Source organism: Neovison vison, mitochondrion (assembly GCF_020171115.1).
Source record: "Neovison vison voucher ROM102488 mitochondrion, complete genome".
Classification (NCBI taxonomy): domain Eukaryota; kingdom Metazoa; phylum Chordata; class Mammalia; order Carnivora; family Mustelidae; genus Neogale; species Neogale vison.
This window is the reverse complement of record NC_020641.1, coordinates 1-16552: the sequence shown is the minus strand read 5'-3', so window position 1 is coordinate 16552 and position 16552 is coordinate 1. Positions and strand designations below refer to the sequence as shown.

The 16552-nt window shown below is 38.6% G+C and overlaps 13 protein-coding genes across 13 annotated transcripts, besides 26 other annotated features; 1 reads left to right on the top strand and 12 right to left on the bottom strand. All coding sequences in view use genetic code 2, as the record gives it.

The window, feature by feature from the left end:
• Positions 1-1110: a D loop.
• Positions 1111-1175, top strand: a tRNA (tRNA-Pro).
• Positions 1176-1243, bottom strand: a tRNA (tRNA-Thr).
• CYTB lies at positions 1244-2383 on the bottom strand. Its single transcript has one exon. A coding sequence (YP_007625301.1; cytochrome b) covers positions 1244-2383, from the start codon at positions 2381-2383 to the stop codon at positions 1244-1246; it is 1140 nt and encodes a 379-aa protein.
• A 4-nt stretch (positions 2384-2387) lies between these two features.
• Positions 2388-2456, top strand: a tRNA (tRNA-Glu).
• ND6 lies at positions 2457-2990 on the top strand. Its single transcript has one exon. A coding sequence (YP_007625300.1; NADH dehydrogenase subunit 6) covers positions 2457-2990, from the start codon at positions 2457-2459 to the stop codon at positions 2988-2990; it is 534 nt and encodes a 177-aa protein.
• On the bottom strand, positions 2974-4803 carry ND5. The gene has a single exon. A coding sequence (YP_007625299.1; NADH dehydrogenase subunit 5) covers positions 2974-4803, from the start codon at positions 4801-4803 to the stop codon at positions 2974-2976; it is 1830 nt and encodes a 609-aa protein.
• Positions 4795-4864, bottom strand: a tRNA (tRNA-Leu).
• Positions 4865-4926, bottom strand: a tRNA (tRNA-Ser).
• Positions 4927-4995, bottom strand: a tRNA (tRNA-His).
• Positions 4996-6373, bottom strand: ND4. The gene has a single exon. Coding sequence (YP_007625298.1; NADH dehydrogenase subunit 4) is annotated over positions 4996-6373 (1378 nt in total).
• On the bottom strand, positions 6367-6663 carry ND4L. Its single transcript has one exon. A coding sequence (YP_007625297.1; NADH dehydrogenase subunit 4L) covers positions 6367-6663, from the start codon at positions 6661-6663 to the stop codon at positions 6367-6369; it is 297 nt and encodes a 98-aa protein.
• Positions 6664-6731, bottom strand: a tRNA (tRNA-Arg).
• On the bottom strand, positions 6732-7078 carry ND3. The gene has a single exon. Coding sequence (YP_007625296.1; NADH dehydrogenase subunit 3) is annotated over positions 6732-7078 (347 nt in total).
• Positions 7079-7147, bottom strand: a tRNA (tRNA-Gly).
• COX3 lies at positions 7148-7931 on the bottom strand. The gene has a single exon. Coding sequence (YP_007625295.1; cytochrome c oxidase subunit III) is annotated over positions 7148-7931 (784 nt in total).
• On the bottom strand, positions 7931-8611 carry ATP6. Its single transcript has one exon. A coding sequence (YP_007625294.1; ATP synthase F0 subunit 6) covers positions 7931-8611, from the start codon at positions 8609-8611 to the stop codon at positions 7931-7933; it is 681 nt and encodes a 226-aa protein.
• On the bottom strand, positions 8569-8772 carry ATP8. The gene has a single exon. A coding sequence (YP_007625293.1; ATP synthase F0 subunit 8) covers positions 8569-8772, from the start codon at positions 8770-8772 to the stop codon at positions 8569-8571; it is 204 nt and encodes a 67-aa protein.
• A 1-nt stretch (position 8773) lies between these two features.
• Positions 8774-8840, bottom strand: a tRNA (tRNA-Lys).
• Positions 8841-8843: 3 nt separating this feature from the next.
• Positions 8844-9527, bottom strand: COX2. Its single transcript has one exon. A coding sequence (YP_007625292.1; cytochrome c oxidase subunit II) covers positions 8844-9527, from the start codon at positions 9525-9527 to the stop codon at positions 8844-8846; it is 684 nt and encodes a 227-aa protein.
• Positions 9528-9594, bottom strand: a tRNA (tRNA-Asp).
• Positions 9595-9597: 3 nt separating this feature from the next.
• Positions 9598-9673, top strand: a tRNA (tRNA-Ser).
• Positions 9670-11214, bottom strand: COX1. Its single transcript has one exon. A coding sequence (YP_007625291.1; cytochrome c oxidase subunit I) covers positions 9670-11214, from the start codon at positions 11212-11214 to the stop codon at positions 9670-9672; it is 1545 nt and encodes a 514-aa protein.
• A 1-nt stretch (position 11215) lies between these two features.
• Positions 11216-11284, top strand: a tRNA (tRNA-Tyr).
• Positions 11284-11350, top strand: a tRNA (tRNA-Cys).
• Positions 11348-11383: an origin of replication.
• Positions 11384-11456, bottom strand: a tRNA (tRNA-Asn).
• Position 11457: 1 nt separating this feature from the next.
• Positions 11458-11526, bottom strand: a tRNA (tRNA-Ala).
• An 8-nt stretch (positions 11527-11534) lies between these two features.
• Positions 11535-11602, bottom strand: a tRNA (tRNA-Trp).
• Positions 11603-12644, bottom strand: ND2. Its single transcript has one exon. Coding sequence (YP_007625290.1; NADH dehydrogenase subunit 2) is annotated over positions 11603-12644 (1042 nt in total).
• Positions 12645-12713, bottom strand: a tRNA (tRNA-Met).
• Position 12714: 1 nt separating this feature from the next.
• Positions 12715-12788, top strand: a tRNA (tRNA-Gln).
• Positions 12786-12855, bottom strand: a tRNA (tRNA-Ile).
• On the bottom strand, positions 12856-13810 carry ND1. Its single transcript has one exon. Coding sequence (YP_007625289.1; NADH dehydrogenase subunit 1) is annotated over positions 12856-13810 (955 nt in total).
• A 2-nt stretch (positions 13811-13812) lies between these two features.
• Positions 13813-13887, bottom strand: a tRNA (tRNA-Leu).
• Positions 13888-15456, bottom strand: an rRNA (l-rRNA).
• Positions 15456-15523, bottom strand: a tRNA (tRNA-Val).
• Positions 15524-16483, bottom strand: an rRNA (s-rRNA).
• Positions 16484-16552, bottom strand: a tRNA (tRNA-Phe).

Genomic DNA, 16552 nt, shown 5'->3' with positions numbered 1-16552 from the left:
AAGTAGTGGAGTGAAAAAAAGTTGAAATTTTGTTAAAAGGAGTTTTTTAGAGGATGGTATGGGTAAAAAAATACATCTATAGATAGTTTAGTTGAATAGAGATTTTTCAATGGGTGAATTATGGAGATTATAGTATATAATATTAGTATAAGTGACTTCTAATACATGTTGCATATGCTTAGTTCTGTTTTTGGGGTTTGGCAGAGCGATTATAAGTGTTTGTATACTTTTGAAGTTACGGGGGGTAAGGGGGGTTTGATCTAAGTTAATCTCTATCTGTTGAATACGTGTATACACGTGTACGTACGTGTGTGCGTGTACGTACGTGTACGTGTGTACGTGTGTACGTACGTGTACGTGTGTGTACGTGTGTACGTACGTGTACGTGTGTACGTGTGTACGTACGTGTACGTGTGTACGTACGTGTACGTGTGTACGTACGTGTACGTACGTGTACGTACGTGTACGTACGTGTACGTACGTGTACGTGTGTACGTGTGTACGTGTGTACGTGTGTACGTGTGTACGTGTGTGTATGTCCTGTGACCATTGACTGAATAACACCTTATGGTTGTGCGATGCGGATAAATGATGAAGGATAAGTCCAGCTACAATTTATTTGACTGCTACGAGGCCATACTTGGCCATAGCTGAGTGATACCAATTTCTCCCCCCCCAAAAATTAAAAATACCAAATGCATGACACCACAGTTATGTGTGATCATGGGCTGATTAGTCATTAGTCCATCGAGATGTCCCATTTGAAGGGTTAGTAGGATTGGATTGAGGACTGTCATGGCCCTGAAGTAAGAACCAGATGCCAGGTATAGTTTCAGAATAGAAACCCCCACATGCAATGGGCCCGGAGCGAGAAGAGGTATACTTCAGGCAAGGGTTGATGGTTTCTCGAGGCATGGTGATAAAGCTCGTGATCTAAGTGAAATGCATGCATGCAAGATTAATCATAATATGTACATGCTTATATGCATGGGGCAAGCCATTAATGCACGACGTACATAGGGGGAGGAAAAAAAATAAGAAGAATACATACTGGGGAAGCACATTGAATGTTGTTAAATATATGAATTGAAAAAATGGTGGTGAGGAAATCAGGGAATAGTTTAATTAGAATGTCAGCTTTGGGTGCTGATGGTGGGGCTGTTGCTTCTTCCTTGAGTCTTAGGGAGATAGGGTTCTCCATTTTTGGTTTACAAGACCAAGGTAATTGATATACTACAAAGACTCTTCATTTTAATAGATTATTTTCAATAATACTGACGATTGGCATGAAGACTAGGAGGATTATGAAATAGAGGATTGAAGCTAATTGGCCGATAGTAATGAATGGGTGTTCTACTGGTTGGCCGCCGATTCAGGTTAGTGTAAGGAGATCAGCTACTAGTAATCAGAACAAGCACTGGCTTAGTGGGCGGAATATCATGCTTCGTTGTTTTGAGGTGTGCAGTAGGGGAATGATAGCTAGAACTAGAATAGAAAAAACTAAGGCAAGTACTCCTCCTAGTTTATTAGGGATGGATCGTAGGATAGCATATGCGAATAGGAAGTACCATTCAGGTTTGATATGGGGAGGTGTGTTGAGTGGGTTAGCAGGAATATAATTGTCTGGGTCTCCTAACAGGTCAGGTGAGAATAATACTAGTAGTGTTAGTGTTAAAATGAGGAATAGGGCGCCTAGGATATCTTTAATGGTATAGTAGGGGTGAAAGGGGATTTTGTCTGAATCAGATGGGATTCCAGAGGGGTTATTGGATCCTGTTTCATGGAGGAATAATAGGTGAACTGCTGCTAGTGCTGAGATGACGAATGGCAGGATGAAGTGAAAGGCGAAGAATCGTGTTAAGGTGGCTTTGTCTACTGAAAATCCCCCTCAGATTCATTCTACAAGATTAGTTCCGATGTATGGGATAGCTGAGAGTAGATTGGTAATTACGGTTGCACCTCAAAATGATATTTGTCCTCATGGTAATACGTAACCTATGAATGCTGTTGCTATTACTGTGAATAGTAAGATGATACCAATATTTCATGTTTCAGGAAATATATAAGATCCATAATATAAGCCTCGTCCTACATGTAGGAACAAGCAAACAAAGAATATGGAAGCTCCATTTGCGTGTATATATCGAATGATTCAACCATAATTAACGTCTCGGCAAATATGAGTGACTGATGAAAAGGCTGTAGCTGTGTCTGATGTGTAGTGTATGGCTAAGAATAAGCCTGTAAGAATTTGAAGAATTAGGCAGATTCCGAGTAGGGACCCGAAGTTTCATCATGCTGAGATGTTTGATGGAGCAGGTAGATCAATGAATGAGTTGTTGATAATTTTGGTTAATGGGTGGGTTTTACGAATGTTGGTCATTAATGTTCTTATAGTTGAAATACAACGGTGATTTTTCATGTCACTAGTCATGGTTAGATTCCATGTAGGAATAATGATGACATACATTGTATTTATTCTAAGCGTTATTTTTGTAGTTAGTTTTGTAGGGTTTTCTTCAAAACCTTCTCCTATCTACGGCGGGTTGGTGTTAATTATTAGCGGGGCTATTGGCTGTGGAATTGTGTTGAGTTTTGGGGGATCTTTTCTGGGTTTAATGGTGTTTTTAATTTATTTAGGGGGAATGTTAGTTGTTTTTGGGTATACTACGGCTATAGCCACAGAACAGTATCCTGAAGTTTGAGTCTCTAATAAGGCTGTTTTAGGTGCTTTTATTGTTGGTTTATTGTCTGAGTTATTAACTGCTTGTTATATTTTAAAGGGTGATGATGTTGAGGTTGAGGTTGTGTTAAAGTTTAATGGGGCGGGTGATTGAGTAATTTATGATACAGGTGATTCAGGGTTTTTTAGTGAAGAGGCTATGGGAATTGCAGCTTTATATAGCTATGGGACTTGGCTTGTTATTGTTACAGGTTGGTCTCTTCTTATTGGGGTGGTAGTAATTATGGAGGTTACTCGTGGAAATTAAGTGCTAGCAAGCTAATAGTTAGGGTTAATATGAAAGATATGAAGTATAGTTTGATTAAACCTTTTTGGGTGGAGATAATAGTTGAAGATTTTATTTGGAAATGGGAGATAGATTTTGGTATGATTTTTTCTAATCAAATTGTGTCTAGTAGTGTTGATGCTGATTTTTGACTTATTAGTAGGTTTGTTATGGGTACTAGGCGGTGAATAATGGTGGGGAAATAGCCCAGCATGTTTGAGAATTTGAATAGGTTAGAGGGGTACTTGAATTTTAGGCTCTGCATTATAAGGTTTAGTTCTAGTGCCAGGATGAAACCTAAAATAGTTACTGTGAGAGCTGTTATTTTAAGATAATGAGGCATAGTTATCTGTGGGGTGGTGGTGGGTGTAATATTGTTAGAGATTAAGAATCCTGCGAAAATACTCCCGAATAAGAGACGTTTAATGGAATTGATTAGGAGTGGATTATTCTCGTTGATTGTGATAATAGGGTTAAAGCGGGGTTGTCCTAATAGTGCGAAGAATATGATTCGAGTGCTGTAGGCAGCTGTTATGGAGGTGGCAACGAGAGTTATTAGAAGGGCTCAGGCGTTGGTATACGACGTGTTGGCGGTCTCAATGATCAGGTCTTTGGAGTAAAAACCTGTTAGAAAAGGTATTCCTGTAAGTGCTAGGCTTCCAACAATTAGGGAGGTGGTGGTGAATGGTAGTGCTTTGAATAGTCCTCCTATTTTTCGAATATCTTGCTCGTCATTTAAGCTGTGAATAATAGATCCGGAGCATATGAATAACATGGCCTTGAAGAATGCGTGAGTGCAAATATGGAGGAATGCTAGGTAGGGTTGGTTGATGCCGATGGTTACGATTATTAGTCCTAGTTGACTTGAGGTGGAGAAAGCAACGATTTTTTTAATATCATTTTGTGTTAGGGCGCAAATTGCTGTAAATAGGGTTGTGATTGCTCCTAGGCATAATGTAGTAGTTTGTATAGTTTTGTTGTGTTCTATTAAGGGGTGGAATCGAATTAATAGGAAAACCCCTGCTACGACTATTGTGCTTGAGTGTAGTAGGGCTGATACAGGGGTTGGGCCTTCCATGGCTGATGGTAGTCATGGGTGAAGGCCAAATTGTGCGGATTTTCCGGTAGCTGCTAATATAAGGCCTATGAGGGGTATAGTTAGGTTTTCGTGGTTAATTATAAAGATTTGTTGGAGGTCTCATGTGTTTAGGTTAATCAGGAATCAGGCTATAGCTAGGATGAACCCTACATCTCCAATGCGGTTATATAAAATAGCTTGTAGTGCGGCTGTGTTGGCGTCTGTTCGTCCGTATCATCACCCGATAAGTAGAAATGATATAATGCCTACTCCTTCTCAGCCAATGAATAGTTGGAATATGTTGTTGGCGGTAACCAGAATTATTATGGTAATAAGAAACAGGAGTAGGTATTTGAAAAATCGATTAATATAGGGATCTGAATGTATGTATCATATTGAGAATTCTATAATTGATCATGTGACAAACAAAGCTACTGGTATAAAGGTTATTGAAAAGTAATCAAGTTTAAAGCTAAGTGATAGTTTTATTGTTTGAATTGTAATTCAGTGTCAATTTGAAATTATTGTGTCTTGTCCTGAATAAAGGAATACAGTTGTGGGGATTAAGCTGATAATAAAAGCATATGAGATAGTGGTTTTTACATATTGGGGGTAAAGTTTGTTAGTATATATTGTGGTGTTAGTTATTATAATGGGAATAGTTAATATGAATAGTGTTATAAGTATTGAGGAGGTAAATAAATTTATTACTTTTATTTGGAGTTGCACCAATTTTTTGGTTCCTAAGACCAATGGATTACTACTATCCTTTAAAAGTTGAAAAAGCCATGTTTTTATACATGGGAGCATGAGTTAGCAGTTCCTGCGTGTTACTTTTTCGGTAAATAAAAAGGTTTGAGCTTTTATTGTTAGATTCACAATCTAATGTTTTTGTTAAACTATATTTACAGTAAATAGGGCCTAGAATAATTTTAGGGTTAAGTGAAAGTAGGAGTAGGGGTAGTAGGTGTAGGGCTATTAGGGAGTTTTCTCGTGTAAATGATGGTTTAATACTTTTAATGTGATGGGTGTACTTTCCGCGTTGTGTGGTAATTATTATGTATAGGGAATAGATGGCAGTGATAGTAATGTTGATGCCTATTAGGATAATGGTGATGTTAGATCATGAGAATGAAGCTATTACTACGAATAACTCTCCTACTAGGTTGATTGTAGGTGGTAAGGCTAGATTAGTTAAGCTGGCAAGTAATCATCATGCAGCTATTAGTGGTAGCAATGTTTGTAGGCCTCGTGCAAGGATTATAGTACGGCTGTGAATGCGTTCGTAGTTGGAATTGGCTAGGCAGAATAGCATAGATGATGTTAGACCGTGTGCAATTATTAGGGCTGTTGCTCCCATATAGCTTCATGGTGATTGGATGAGTACAGCTATGATTACTAGGGCCATGTGGCTTACGGAGGAGTAGGCGATTAAAGATTTTAGATCTGTTTGGCGTAGACAGATAGAGCTGGTTATGATTATTCCTCATAATGATAGCATTATGAAGGGGTATGCTATGTGGTTTGTTAATGGGTTTAGTAGTGTGGTAATTCGCATTATTCCGTATCCGCCTAATTTTAGGAGGACGGCGGCAAGGACTATCGATCCTGCGATAGGAGCTTCTACGTGGGCTTTTGGGAGTCACAGGTGGAGGCCATATAAAGGTATTTTTACTATGAATGCTATTATGCATGCTAGTCATAATAGGGCATTGGATCATGAATTTAGTAGGGGTTGTGCTCAATATTGAATGATTAAAAGGTTTAAGGTACCTAGGTTATTTTGGATTCATACTAGGGCGACTAATAGAGGTAGTGAGCCTACTAGAGTGTAGAATAAAAAATATAAGCCGGCGTTTAGTCGTTCTGTTTGGTTACCTCAGCGGGTAATGATGATTAATGTTGGTATGAGTGTGGCTTCAAATAGAATATAGAATATGATTAGTTCCGTAGCAGCGAATGTTATGATTAGGAATAGTTGTAGTATGATTAGTATTGTAATATAAAGTTTTTTTCGCATTAAGGTTTCTTTTGATAGGTGGTGCTGGCTTGCTATAATTATTAGAGGGAGTAGTCATGTTGTAAGTGCTAACAAGGGTGCTGATAAGGAATCTGCGAAGAATAGTAATGAGAAGTTTAGGTTATTGTCTGTGAGTTGGTTAAGATATGTTAGGCTAATTAAACTAATTAATATACTGTGGGCTGTTATATTGATTCAAATTATATTAGGTTTTGATAGTCATGTTAGGGGAATTAGTATTATGGTTGGAATAATAATTTTTAGCATTGTAGTAGGTTTAAGTTTTGTACGTAGTCTGTTCCGTATGTAGTTGAGATTATAACTAAAAGGGATAAGCCCAGTGCTGCTTCACAGGCTGCAAATACAAGAAGGATGATAGGAGTTATGCTGGCTAATGTAAGGTGGTTAATTAAGATGGTGATTGTTATTATAACGAAGAGTGATAATATTATCCCTTCTAGGCAGAGAAGAGAAGATATTAAGTGGGATCGGTAGATGAGTAGTCCCATAAAAGATAGAGTAAAGGCTAGGAAAATGTTGATATATACTATGGACATTTGATAATTGTAATATAATTTACAATCTAATGAGTCGAAATCATTTGTTTTAGTTAAACTAATTATCATATTCGTTTCACTCTAAGCCTTCTTCGGTTCATTCATAGGCCAGGCTTGCGGCTAGTAGTGAAACTAGTGCTAGTGCTATAGTGAGTGTGGTTTTTAGGTTAATTGATTGTGAGGCTCATGGTAGTGGTAGAAGGAGAGCGATTTCTAGGTCAAATAGCAAAAATGTAATGGCTACTAGAAAAAATTTTATGGAGAAAGGTAAACGTGCTGACCCTAGTGGATCGAAGCCGCATTCATATGGGCTTGCTTTTTCTGTATAAATATTTAATTGAGGGAGTCAAAATGCGATTGTGACAAGTAGGGATGCTAATGAAACATTGATGAGTATAATTAATATTATATTTATTATTTCTCTCTGGATTCAACCAGAACTAATTGATTGGAAGTCAATTGTACTTATTAATACTAGAGAAATAAGATCCTCATCAATAGATGGATACATATAGGAATAGTCATACTACATCTACGAAGTGTCAGTATCAGGCAGCAGCTTCGAATCCAAAGTGGTGGTCAGATGTGAAGTGATAGTTTAGTTGTCGTAGGAAGCATACGATGAGAAAGGTAGATCCGATGATGACGTGAAGGCCGTGGAACCCTGTAGCTATAAAGAATGTAGAGCCGTAGATCCCATCAGAAATTGTGAATGGGGCTTCGTAGTATTCTGAGGTTTGTAAAATGGTAAAATACAAACCTAGGAGGATTGTAATAAATAGGGCTTGGATTATATGTTTGCGGTCTCCTTCTATAAGGCTGTGATGGGCTCAGGTAATAGAGACTCCAGAGGCTAGTAAGACTGAGGTGTTGAGTAGTGGTACTTCTAAGGGGTTTAAAGGGGTAATACCTGTAGGTGGCCAGCATCCACCTAGTTCAGGGGTTGGTGCTAGGCTTGAATGATAGAAAGCTCAGAAGAAGCCTGCGAAGAAGAAAATTTCTGAGGTGATAAAAAGAATTATTCCGTATCGTAGGCCTTTTTGGACAGTAGGAGTATGATGGCCTTGAAATGTACCTTCTCGGACTACATCTCGTCATCATTGGTATATAGTTAATATATTAGTTGCCATACTTAGGGTAAGGAGGAATGATGAGTTGTGATGAAATCACATTACTAAACCTGATGTTGTAAGCAGGGCGGATAATGCTCCTGTTAGGGGCCATGGGCTTGGGTTAACTATATGGTATGAGTGTGTTTGGTGGGTCATTAAGTATTGTCGTGTAAGTATAAGCTTACTAGTAAGGTGAATACATAGGCCTGGATAAGAGCTACTGCGAATTCTAGGATAGTTAGGAGGACGAGGATAGTGAAGGTAACTATTGCTGTAACTGTGCTAATGTTTATTAGGGCTAAAGTAGCCCCTCCGATCAGGTGAATTAATAGGTGGCCTGCGGTGATATTGGCTGTTAGTCGTACGGCCAGGGCTATGGGTTGAATGAATAGGCTAATAGTCTCGATAATAATAAGTATGGGAATTAGAGGTAGTGGTGTTCCTTGTGGTAGAAAGTGGGCTAAAGAGGCTTTTGTTTTATGCCGAAAACCAGTGATTACAGTGCCTGCTCATAAGGGGATGGCTATACCCAGATTTAAAGATAGTTGTGTGGTGGGGGTGAATGAGTGGGGCAGGAGGCCTAATAAATTAGTAGAACCGATAAATAAGATTAGTGATATTAATATCAGGGCTCAAGTTTGTCCTTTTTGGTTGTGGATGGATAATATTTGTTTTGATGTTAGTTGCACTAATCATTGTTGAATGGAGATGAGTCGATTATTGATTAGTCGGGTAGGTGATGGGAATATAATGCTTGGAAACATAGTGATAATAATTACAATAGGGAGTCCTATTATTGTTGGGGTAATGAATGAGGAAAATAGATTTTCGTTCATTTGCTTTCTCAAGGTGTAGTAGACTTTGATGTAGTCAGTGACTTTGGTTCGGGGTTTTCTGGAAAGCTATATTTTGATACTTTTAGTTGAAATATAAAAAACAGAGTAATGATTATTGATAAGATTGTGACAAATCATGTTGAAGTGTCTAGTTGTGGCATATCACTGAGGAGAGGTTGATGCTCTCAATCTTTAACTTAAAAGGTTAATGCTGTTTAGCTTCTCGGTGAATTTATAATATTGAGGCAGATCATTTTTCGAAGTGCGACAGAGGCACTAACTCAAGAACAATTGGTATAAAGCTGTGATTAGAGCCGCAGATTTCAGAGCATTGGCCGTAATATAGTCCTGGTCGCATGGCTATAATAGTAGTTTGGTTTAGGCGCCCTGGAATGGCGTCAGTTTTTAGTCCTAGGGATGGGACAGCTCATGAGTGTAATACGTCTTCGGAAGAGATTAGTATACGAATTGTTATTTCTATTGGGAGGACTACTCGATTATCTACTTCTAATAATCGTAATTCCCCAGGTTTTAATTCTTGAGTTGGGATTATATAAGAGTCAAAATTTAGGTCTTCGTAGTCTGTGTATTCATAGCTTCAATATCATTGGTGGCCTATGGTTTTTACAGTCAAGGAAGGGTTATTAATTTCATCTATTATATAAAGGATCCGTAGTGAGGGTAAAGCAATTATGATTAGAATAATAGCTGGTAAGATGGTTCAAATTGTTTCTACTGCTTGAGCGTCTATAGTACTAGTATGTGTGAGTTTAGTGGTTAGTATTACTGAAATAATGTAGAGAACAAGGGAGCTAATTAAGAATACGATTATTAATGTATGGTCATGAAAGTGTAGGAGCTCTTCTATGATAGGAGAGGCTGCGTCTTGGAGGCCTGTTTGGAAAGGGTACGCCATAGAGATATAAAGGACTTTCACCTATAATTTGACTTTGACAAAGTCATGTAATTTTTACTAATACCTCTTATCGAGAAAGACATAATGGCTATGACATTGGCTTGAAACCAGTTTTAGGGGGTTCGATTCCTTCCTTTCTTATTTACTTGGATAATACATAGGTTGGTTCTTCGAATGTGTGGTATGGGGGAGGACATCCATGTAGTCATTCGATGTTTGTTGAGGTTAATTCTACTGTAGATACTTCTCGTTTGGATGCAAAGGCTTCTCAAATTATGAAGATTATTAGTATTACTGCTGTTAGTGAAATGAATGAGCCTATGGAAGATACTGTGTTTCATGTTGTGTATGCGTCTGGGTAATCAGAGTAGCGTCGAGGTATACCTGATAATCCTAGGAAATGTTGGGGAAAGAATGTTATATTTACTCCTACAAATATGATTGTAAAGTGGATTTTTGCTCAAGTATCATTTAGGGTGTAGCCTGTAAATAATGGGAACCAGTGAACGAATCCGCCTATGATTGCAAATACTGCCCCTATTGAAAGAACGTAGTGAAAATGTGCTACTACGTAATATGTATCGTGAAGAACGATGTCTAGTGATGAGTTTGATAATACAATACCCGTTAAGCCACCCACTGTAAATAAAAAGATAAACCCTAAGGCCCATAGCATAGCTGGAGATCATTTGATGTTCCCTCCGTGCAGCGTAGCTAATCAGCTAAATACTTTTACACCTGTTGGGATAGCAATAATTATGGTAGCTGAAGTGAAATATGCTCGTGTGTCTACGTCTAGGCCTACAGTGAACATATGGTGGGCTCATACAATAAATCCTAGGAAGCCGATTGATATCATTGCTCATACTATCCCTATGTAACCAAAAGGTTCTTTTTTTCCTGAGTAGTAAGTTACTACATGTGAAATAATGCCAAATCCTGGTAGAATTAAGATATAAACTTCGGGGTGTCCGAAAAATCAGAATAGGTGTTGATATAGGATAGGGTCTCCTCCTCCGGCTGGGTCAAAGAAAGTAGTATTCAGATTGCGGTCCGTGAGTAACATAGTAATACCTGCTGCTAGGACTGGCAAGGATAGAAGTAGTAATACAGCTGTAACTAAGACAGATCATACGAATAAGGGGGTTTGGTATTGTGATATAGCGGGAGGTTTTATGTTAATAATAGTAGTGATAAAGTTGATAGACCCTAGAATAGATGAAATTCCTGCTAAGTGTAGGGAGAAAATTGCTAGGTCTACGGATGCTCCTGCGTGTGCTAGGTTTCCTGCTAAGGGAGGATAAACGGTTCATCCTGTTCCTGCGCCTGCCTCTACCATTGAGGAAGCTAAAAGGAGAAGGAAAGAGGGGGGTAGAAGTCAGAAGCTTATATTATTTATTCGTGGAAATGCTATATCAGGTGCACCGATTATCAGAGGGATGAGTCAGTTTCCAAAGCCCCCAATTATAATAGGTATTACTATGAAGAAAATTATTACAAATGCGTGGGCTGTTACGATTACATTGTAAATCTGGTCGTCTCCTAGCAGGGCGCCAGGTTGACCTAGTTCAGCACGGATTAGAAGACTAAGAGCAGTTCCTACTATTCCGGCTCATGCGCCGAATAAAAGGTAGAGGGTGCCAATATCTTTATGGTTAGTAGAAAATAATCATCGATTAATGAACATAGGTAAAATGGCCGACAAGGGCATTAGACTGTAAATCTAAGAATAGGGGTTTAAGTCCCCTTTTTGCCAAGCTCTGTGGTGAAATATCACATTGAATTGCAAATTCAAAGAAGCAGCTTCAACCCTGCCGGGGCTTCTCCCGCCTTTTTTTTCTTCGCGGCGGGAGAAGTAGATTGAAGCCAGTTGATTAGGGTATTTAGCTGTTAACTAAAGTTTCGTGGGATGGTAGCCCACCAATCTAGGAAGGGCTTAGCTTAATTAAAGTGATTGATTTGCGTTCAATAGATGTGAGATATGCTCTTGCAGTCCTTATAATGGCTCAGGAGTTAAGTGAGTGACACTTACTTGGGGCTTTGAAGGCCCTTGGTCTATTTTAACCTAAACTTCTAGAATAGTGTTGATATTATTGGTGTAAGTGGGAGTAGTATGGTTGAGATTACAATTAGGGGGGATAGTAGGGTTGTATTTTTTGTGTTTTCAAATTGTCATTTTATTTTTATAGTATTTGTTGAGGGAAATAAAGTTAGTGCTGTTGCGTATGTTAGTCGTATGTAAAAGTATAAATTTAATAGGGCTGTTATTGCTATGAATATTGCTAGTGTAATTATGTTGTTTTTTGTGAGTTCATGGATAATTATTCATTTGGGAATAAAGCCTGAAAGTGGAGGAAGGCCTCCTAATGATAGTATTGTGATTAAAATTAGTGAGGTGATTAATGGTAGTTTATTTCATATGAGGGATAATGATAGTGTAGTTGTGGATGAGTTGAATGAGAATAGTATGAATGTTCCTAAAGTTATTGTGATGTAAATTAAGAGGTTTAGCAGTGTAAGGGTTGGGTTGTATGTTGTTACGGCGATTATTCATCCTATGTGTGCGATTGATGAGTAGGCCAGGATTTTTCGTAGTTGTGTTTGGTTCAGTCCTCCTCATCCTCCGATTAGGACTGATGTAATTGCTATAGTTGTCAGTAAATGTGAGTTTATGGATGGGTAAATTTGGTATAGAATTGATAGGGGAGCGATTTTTTGTCAGGTTAGTAAAATTATTCCTGATGGTAATGGGACTCCTTGAGTTACTTCAGGTACTCAGAAGTGAAAGGGTGATAGGCCTAGTTTTATTGCTAGGGCTACTGTTATTATGTTAGATGCGGTTGAGTTTAGGGTACTTGAGACTGTTCATTGCCCTGTTAGTAATAGATTGACAATAATTCCTAGTATAAGAAGCATGGATGCGGTGGCTTGTGTGAGGAAGTATTTTGTTGATGCTTCTACTGCTCGTGGGCTAAATTTTTTTATTAGAATTGGGATGATGGCTAGTATATTTATTTCGAACCCAATTCAGATTATCAATCAGTGGGAGCTTATTAGTACTATTATAGTCCCCGAGACGACGGTAAACATGATGATGATGAGAATTGGGGGCTTGATTAGTACGGGAAGGGGATAAACCAACATTTTCGGGGTATGGGCCCGATAGCTTATTTAGCTGACCTTACTTTAGAATTTAGTGTAAATTTGGTAGCACGAAGATTTTTGAGTTCTTAGGATTAGGTTCAATTCCTATAGTTCTAGAAATAAGAGGGTTTGAACCTCTATGATTTACTCTATCAAAGTAACTCTTTTGTCAGACATATTTCTTATGTTTGGGGTGGAATGCTCGCTGTTATAATGGGAAGGGCCATGTGTCATATGCATAGGGCTAGTGTTAGTGGGAGAAAATTTTTTCATAATAAATGTATGAGTTGGTCGTAGCGGAATCGTGGGTAGGATGCTCGAATTCATAGGAAGGAGATTGTTAGCAGGAGTGCTTTTATGGTGAAGTTGATGGAATATAATTCTGGCAGGTAGGGGGTGTGGAATGCGCCGAAAAATAAGATGGTTGTGAGGATGTTTATTATAATGATATTTGCGTATTCGGCTAGGAAGAACAGGGCAAATGGTCCTGCTGCATATTCAACGTTGAAGCCTGAGACTAATTCTGATTCTCCTTCTGTTAGGTCAAATGGGGCGCGGTTGGTTTCTGCTAGGGTTGAGATAAATCATATTATGGCTAGGGGTCATGCGGGGAAGACTAGTCATAGATGTTCTTGTGTGATAATTAATGTGGATAAGGTAAAGGAGCCGTTTATTAGTAATACTGATAGTAGGATGATGGCTAGTGTGACTTCATATGAGATTGTTTGGGCTACAGCTCGTAGAGCTCCGATTAAAGCGTATTTTGAGTTTGAGGCCCATCCTGACCACAGGATAGAGTAAACGGCTAGGCTTGATATTGCTAATATAAATAAAATTCCTAGGTTTATATTAATGAGTGGGTAGGGCATGGGTAGTGGGATTCATATTGTTAGGGCTAGTGTTAGGGCTAGGATGGGAGCTATAACAAATATGGTGATGGATGATGTTAGTGGTCGTAGGGGTTCTTTTGTAAAGAGTTTTACAGCATCTGCAATTGGTTGTAGGAGGCCGTAAGGTCCTACAATGTTTGGGCCTTTGCGAAGTTGTATATATCCTAGTACTTTTCGTTCTACTAATGTTAGAAAAGCTACGGCTAGTAGGATTGGCACAATTAGTGAGATAGTGTTAACTATAAACATGTTGTTAGGAAGAGGATTTGAACCTCTGGGAATAAAAGTTTAAGTTTTACGCAATTACTGGGCTCTGCCACCCTAACAAACCCTATTTCTAGGGTCATATGGGGAGTGGACTGGTTAGATTAAGATTATATCATCTATTAGTCCTAAGGCTTTCCGGTAGAATTGGCCTTACTTCTCTTGTCCTTTCGTACTGGGAGAAGTTGTTATAATAGATAGAAACCGACCTGGATTACTCCGGTCTGAACTCAGATCACGTAGGACTTTAATCGTTGAACAAACGAACCCTTAATAGCTGCTGCACCATTAGGATGTCCTGATCCAACATCGAGGTCGTAAACCCTATTGTTGATATGGACTCTCAAATAGGATTGCGCTGTTATCCCTAGGGTAACTTGTTCCGTTGATCAAGATATTGGATCAATAAATGATAAAATGCTTCGACTGGTTTGTCTGTGATTTAATCACTCGGAGGTTGTTTTATTCTCCGAGGTCACCCCAACCTAAATTGTTAACCCAGTAATAATGTTGTGTTAGACCTGGTAGGTGAGTTTATAAATTATTATGGGTTAGTTAATTAAAGCTCCATAGGGTCTTCTCGTCTTATTTGTGTATTCCCGCCTCTTCACGGAAAGGTCAATTTCACTGATTGGAAGTAAGAGACAGTTAAACCCTCGTGTGGCCATTCATACAAGTCCCTATTTAGAGAACAAATGATTATGCTACCTTTGCACGGTCAGGATACCGCGGCCGTTAAACTAATGTCACTGGGCAGGCAGTGCCTCCAATACTAGATATGCTGGAGGTGATGTTTTTGGTAAACAGGCGGGGTTTGAGTTTGCCGAGTTCCTTTTACTTCTTTTAATCTTTCCTTACTGCATGCCTGTGTTGGATTAACAATTGGTTTGATAGGTGTGTTTATTAGTGGTTTATTTTATCGTGTTGTTAACTATCAGTGAGCATTCGTTAGCAGGTATAAGCTTATGCAAGGAGAAGTATTTCTTGTTACTCATATTAGCATTATTGCTTCTATTATTAAATAGATTAGCCCAGTAGTATATTAGGAGTTATTTTGGATTGTGGGGATTAAGGGGGGTATATTGTTGAGCTTGAACGCTTTCTTAATTGGTGGCTGCTCTTAGGCCTACTATGGTTTTATTTGATTTTACTCTCTAAGCAAGGTTGTATCCTTGTTCTAAAAAGCTGTACCTTTTTAGACTATATTTTAAATTTACATTACAATTTGATGTTTATTGGGTAAATTTAAAGTTGAACTGAGATTCTGTTCTGGGCAACCAGCTATCACCAGGCTCGTTAGGCTTTTCACCTCTACCTGTAAATCTTCTCACTATTTTGCAACATAGATGAGTGCACCCCTGTGGATTGTTCACAGGTAGCTCGTCTGGTTTCGGGGTATTTAGCTTAAGGTCTCTTTGCTAAATTGTTCTAGCTAATTCATTATGCAAAAGGTATAAGGGGTAATCTTTGCTGTTTTTTACTTTAAATATTTCTTTCATCATTCCCTTGCGGTACTTTCTCTATAGCTCCAAGTAGAATTTCTATCACCTATACTGTAATAATGTGATTAAATGTTTTGATTTATGGTATTATGGTAATTGTGTTGTGGGTAAGTTGGGCTAGTTTTGGTTCAAAGTGGTCATTAATAAATGAAATCTTCTGGGTGTAAGCCGGATGCTTTAGTTAAGCTACACTTTGGTTTATCCAAGCACACTTTCCAGTATGCTTACCTTGTTACGACTTATCTCCTCTTGCCTTGAATTGTCTATATTATGTAGTTTTTGGATGAGTTGCTTGAGGAGGGTGACGGGCGGTGTGTGCGTGCTTTATGGCCCTATTCAATTAAGCTCTCTATTCTTAATTTACTACTAAATCCACCTTTAGTTTTTAGTTTTCATAAAAACTTTCGTGAGTATGTTCTTGGTTAGAAAATGTAGCCCATTTCTTCCCACTTCATGGGTTACACCTTGACCTAACTTTTTTATGTATCATTATTGTGCTTACTTTTCTTCCTTTTAAGGGTTTGCTGAAGATGGCGGTATATAGACTGATTTAGCTAGAAGTGGTGAGGTTTATCGGGGTTTATCGATTATAGAACAGGCTCCTCTAGAGGGATGTAAAGCACCGCCAAGTCCTTTGAGTTTTAAGCTATTGCTAGTAGTTCTCTGGCAAGTAATTTTGTTATGTGAATTATTTATGTTTAGGGCTGAGCATAGTGGGGTATCTAATCCCAGTTTGGATCTCAGCTATCGTGTTGTCGGAAGTGGTAAAGTCACTTTCGTGGTTTGTTTTGTATTAACAGTAGCTTTTTACGGCCTGGTTAAATTTTAACTTTAGTGTTGTATAGTCCTTAACACGTTTTACGCCGTTGGCCCATTGATTTGGGTTAATCGTATGACCGCGGTGGCTGGCACGAAATTTACCAACTCTTGGTGTTAACATGGCTTAGTCAAACTTTCGTTCATGGCTTAATTTTTATCACTGCTGTGTCCCGTGGGGGTGTGGTTGAGCAAGGCGTTATGAGCTACTAATTTAGTGTGCTTGATACCCGCTCCTTTTAATCTGTTTAGAGATTTAGAGGGCATTTTCACCGGGATGTGGAGACTTGCATGTGTAACTCTGTTAATAACCAATGGGAAGGCCAGGACCAAACCTTTATGTTTATGGAGTCTTGTGACTCTTCTAGGCATTTTCAGTGCCTTGCTTTATTTAATAAGCTACATTAAC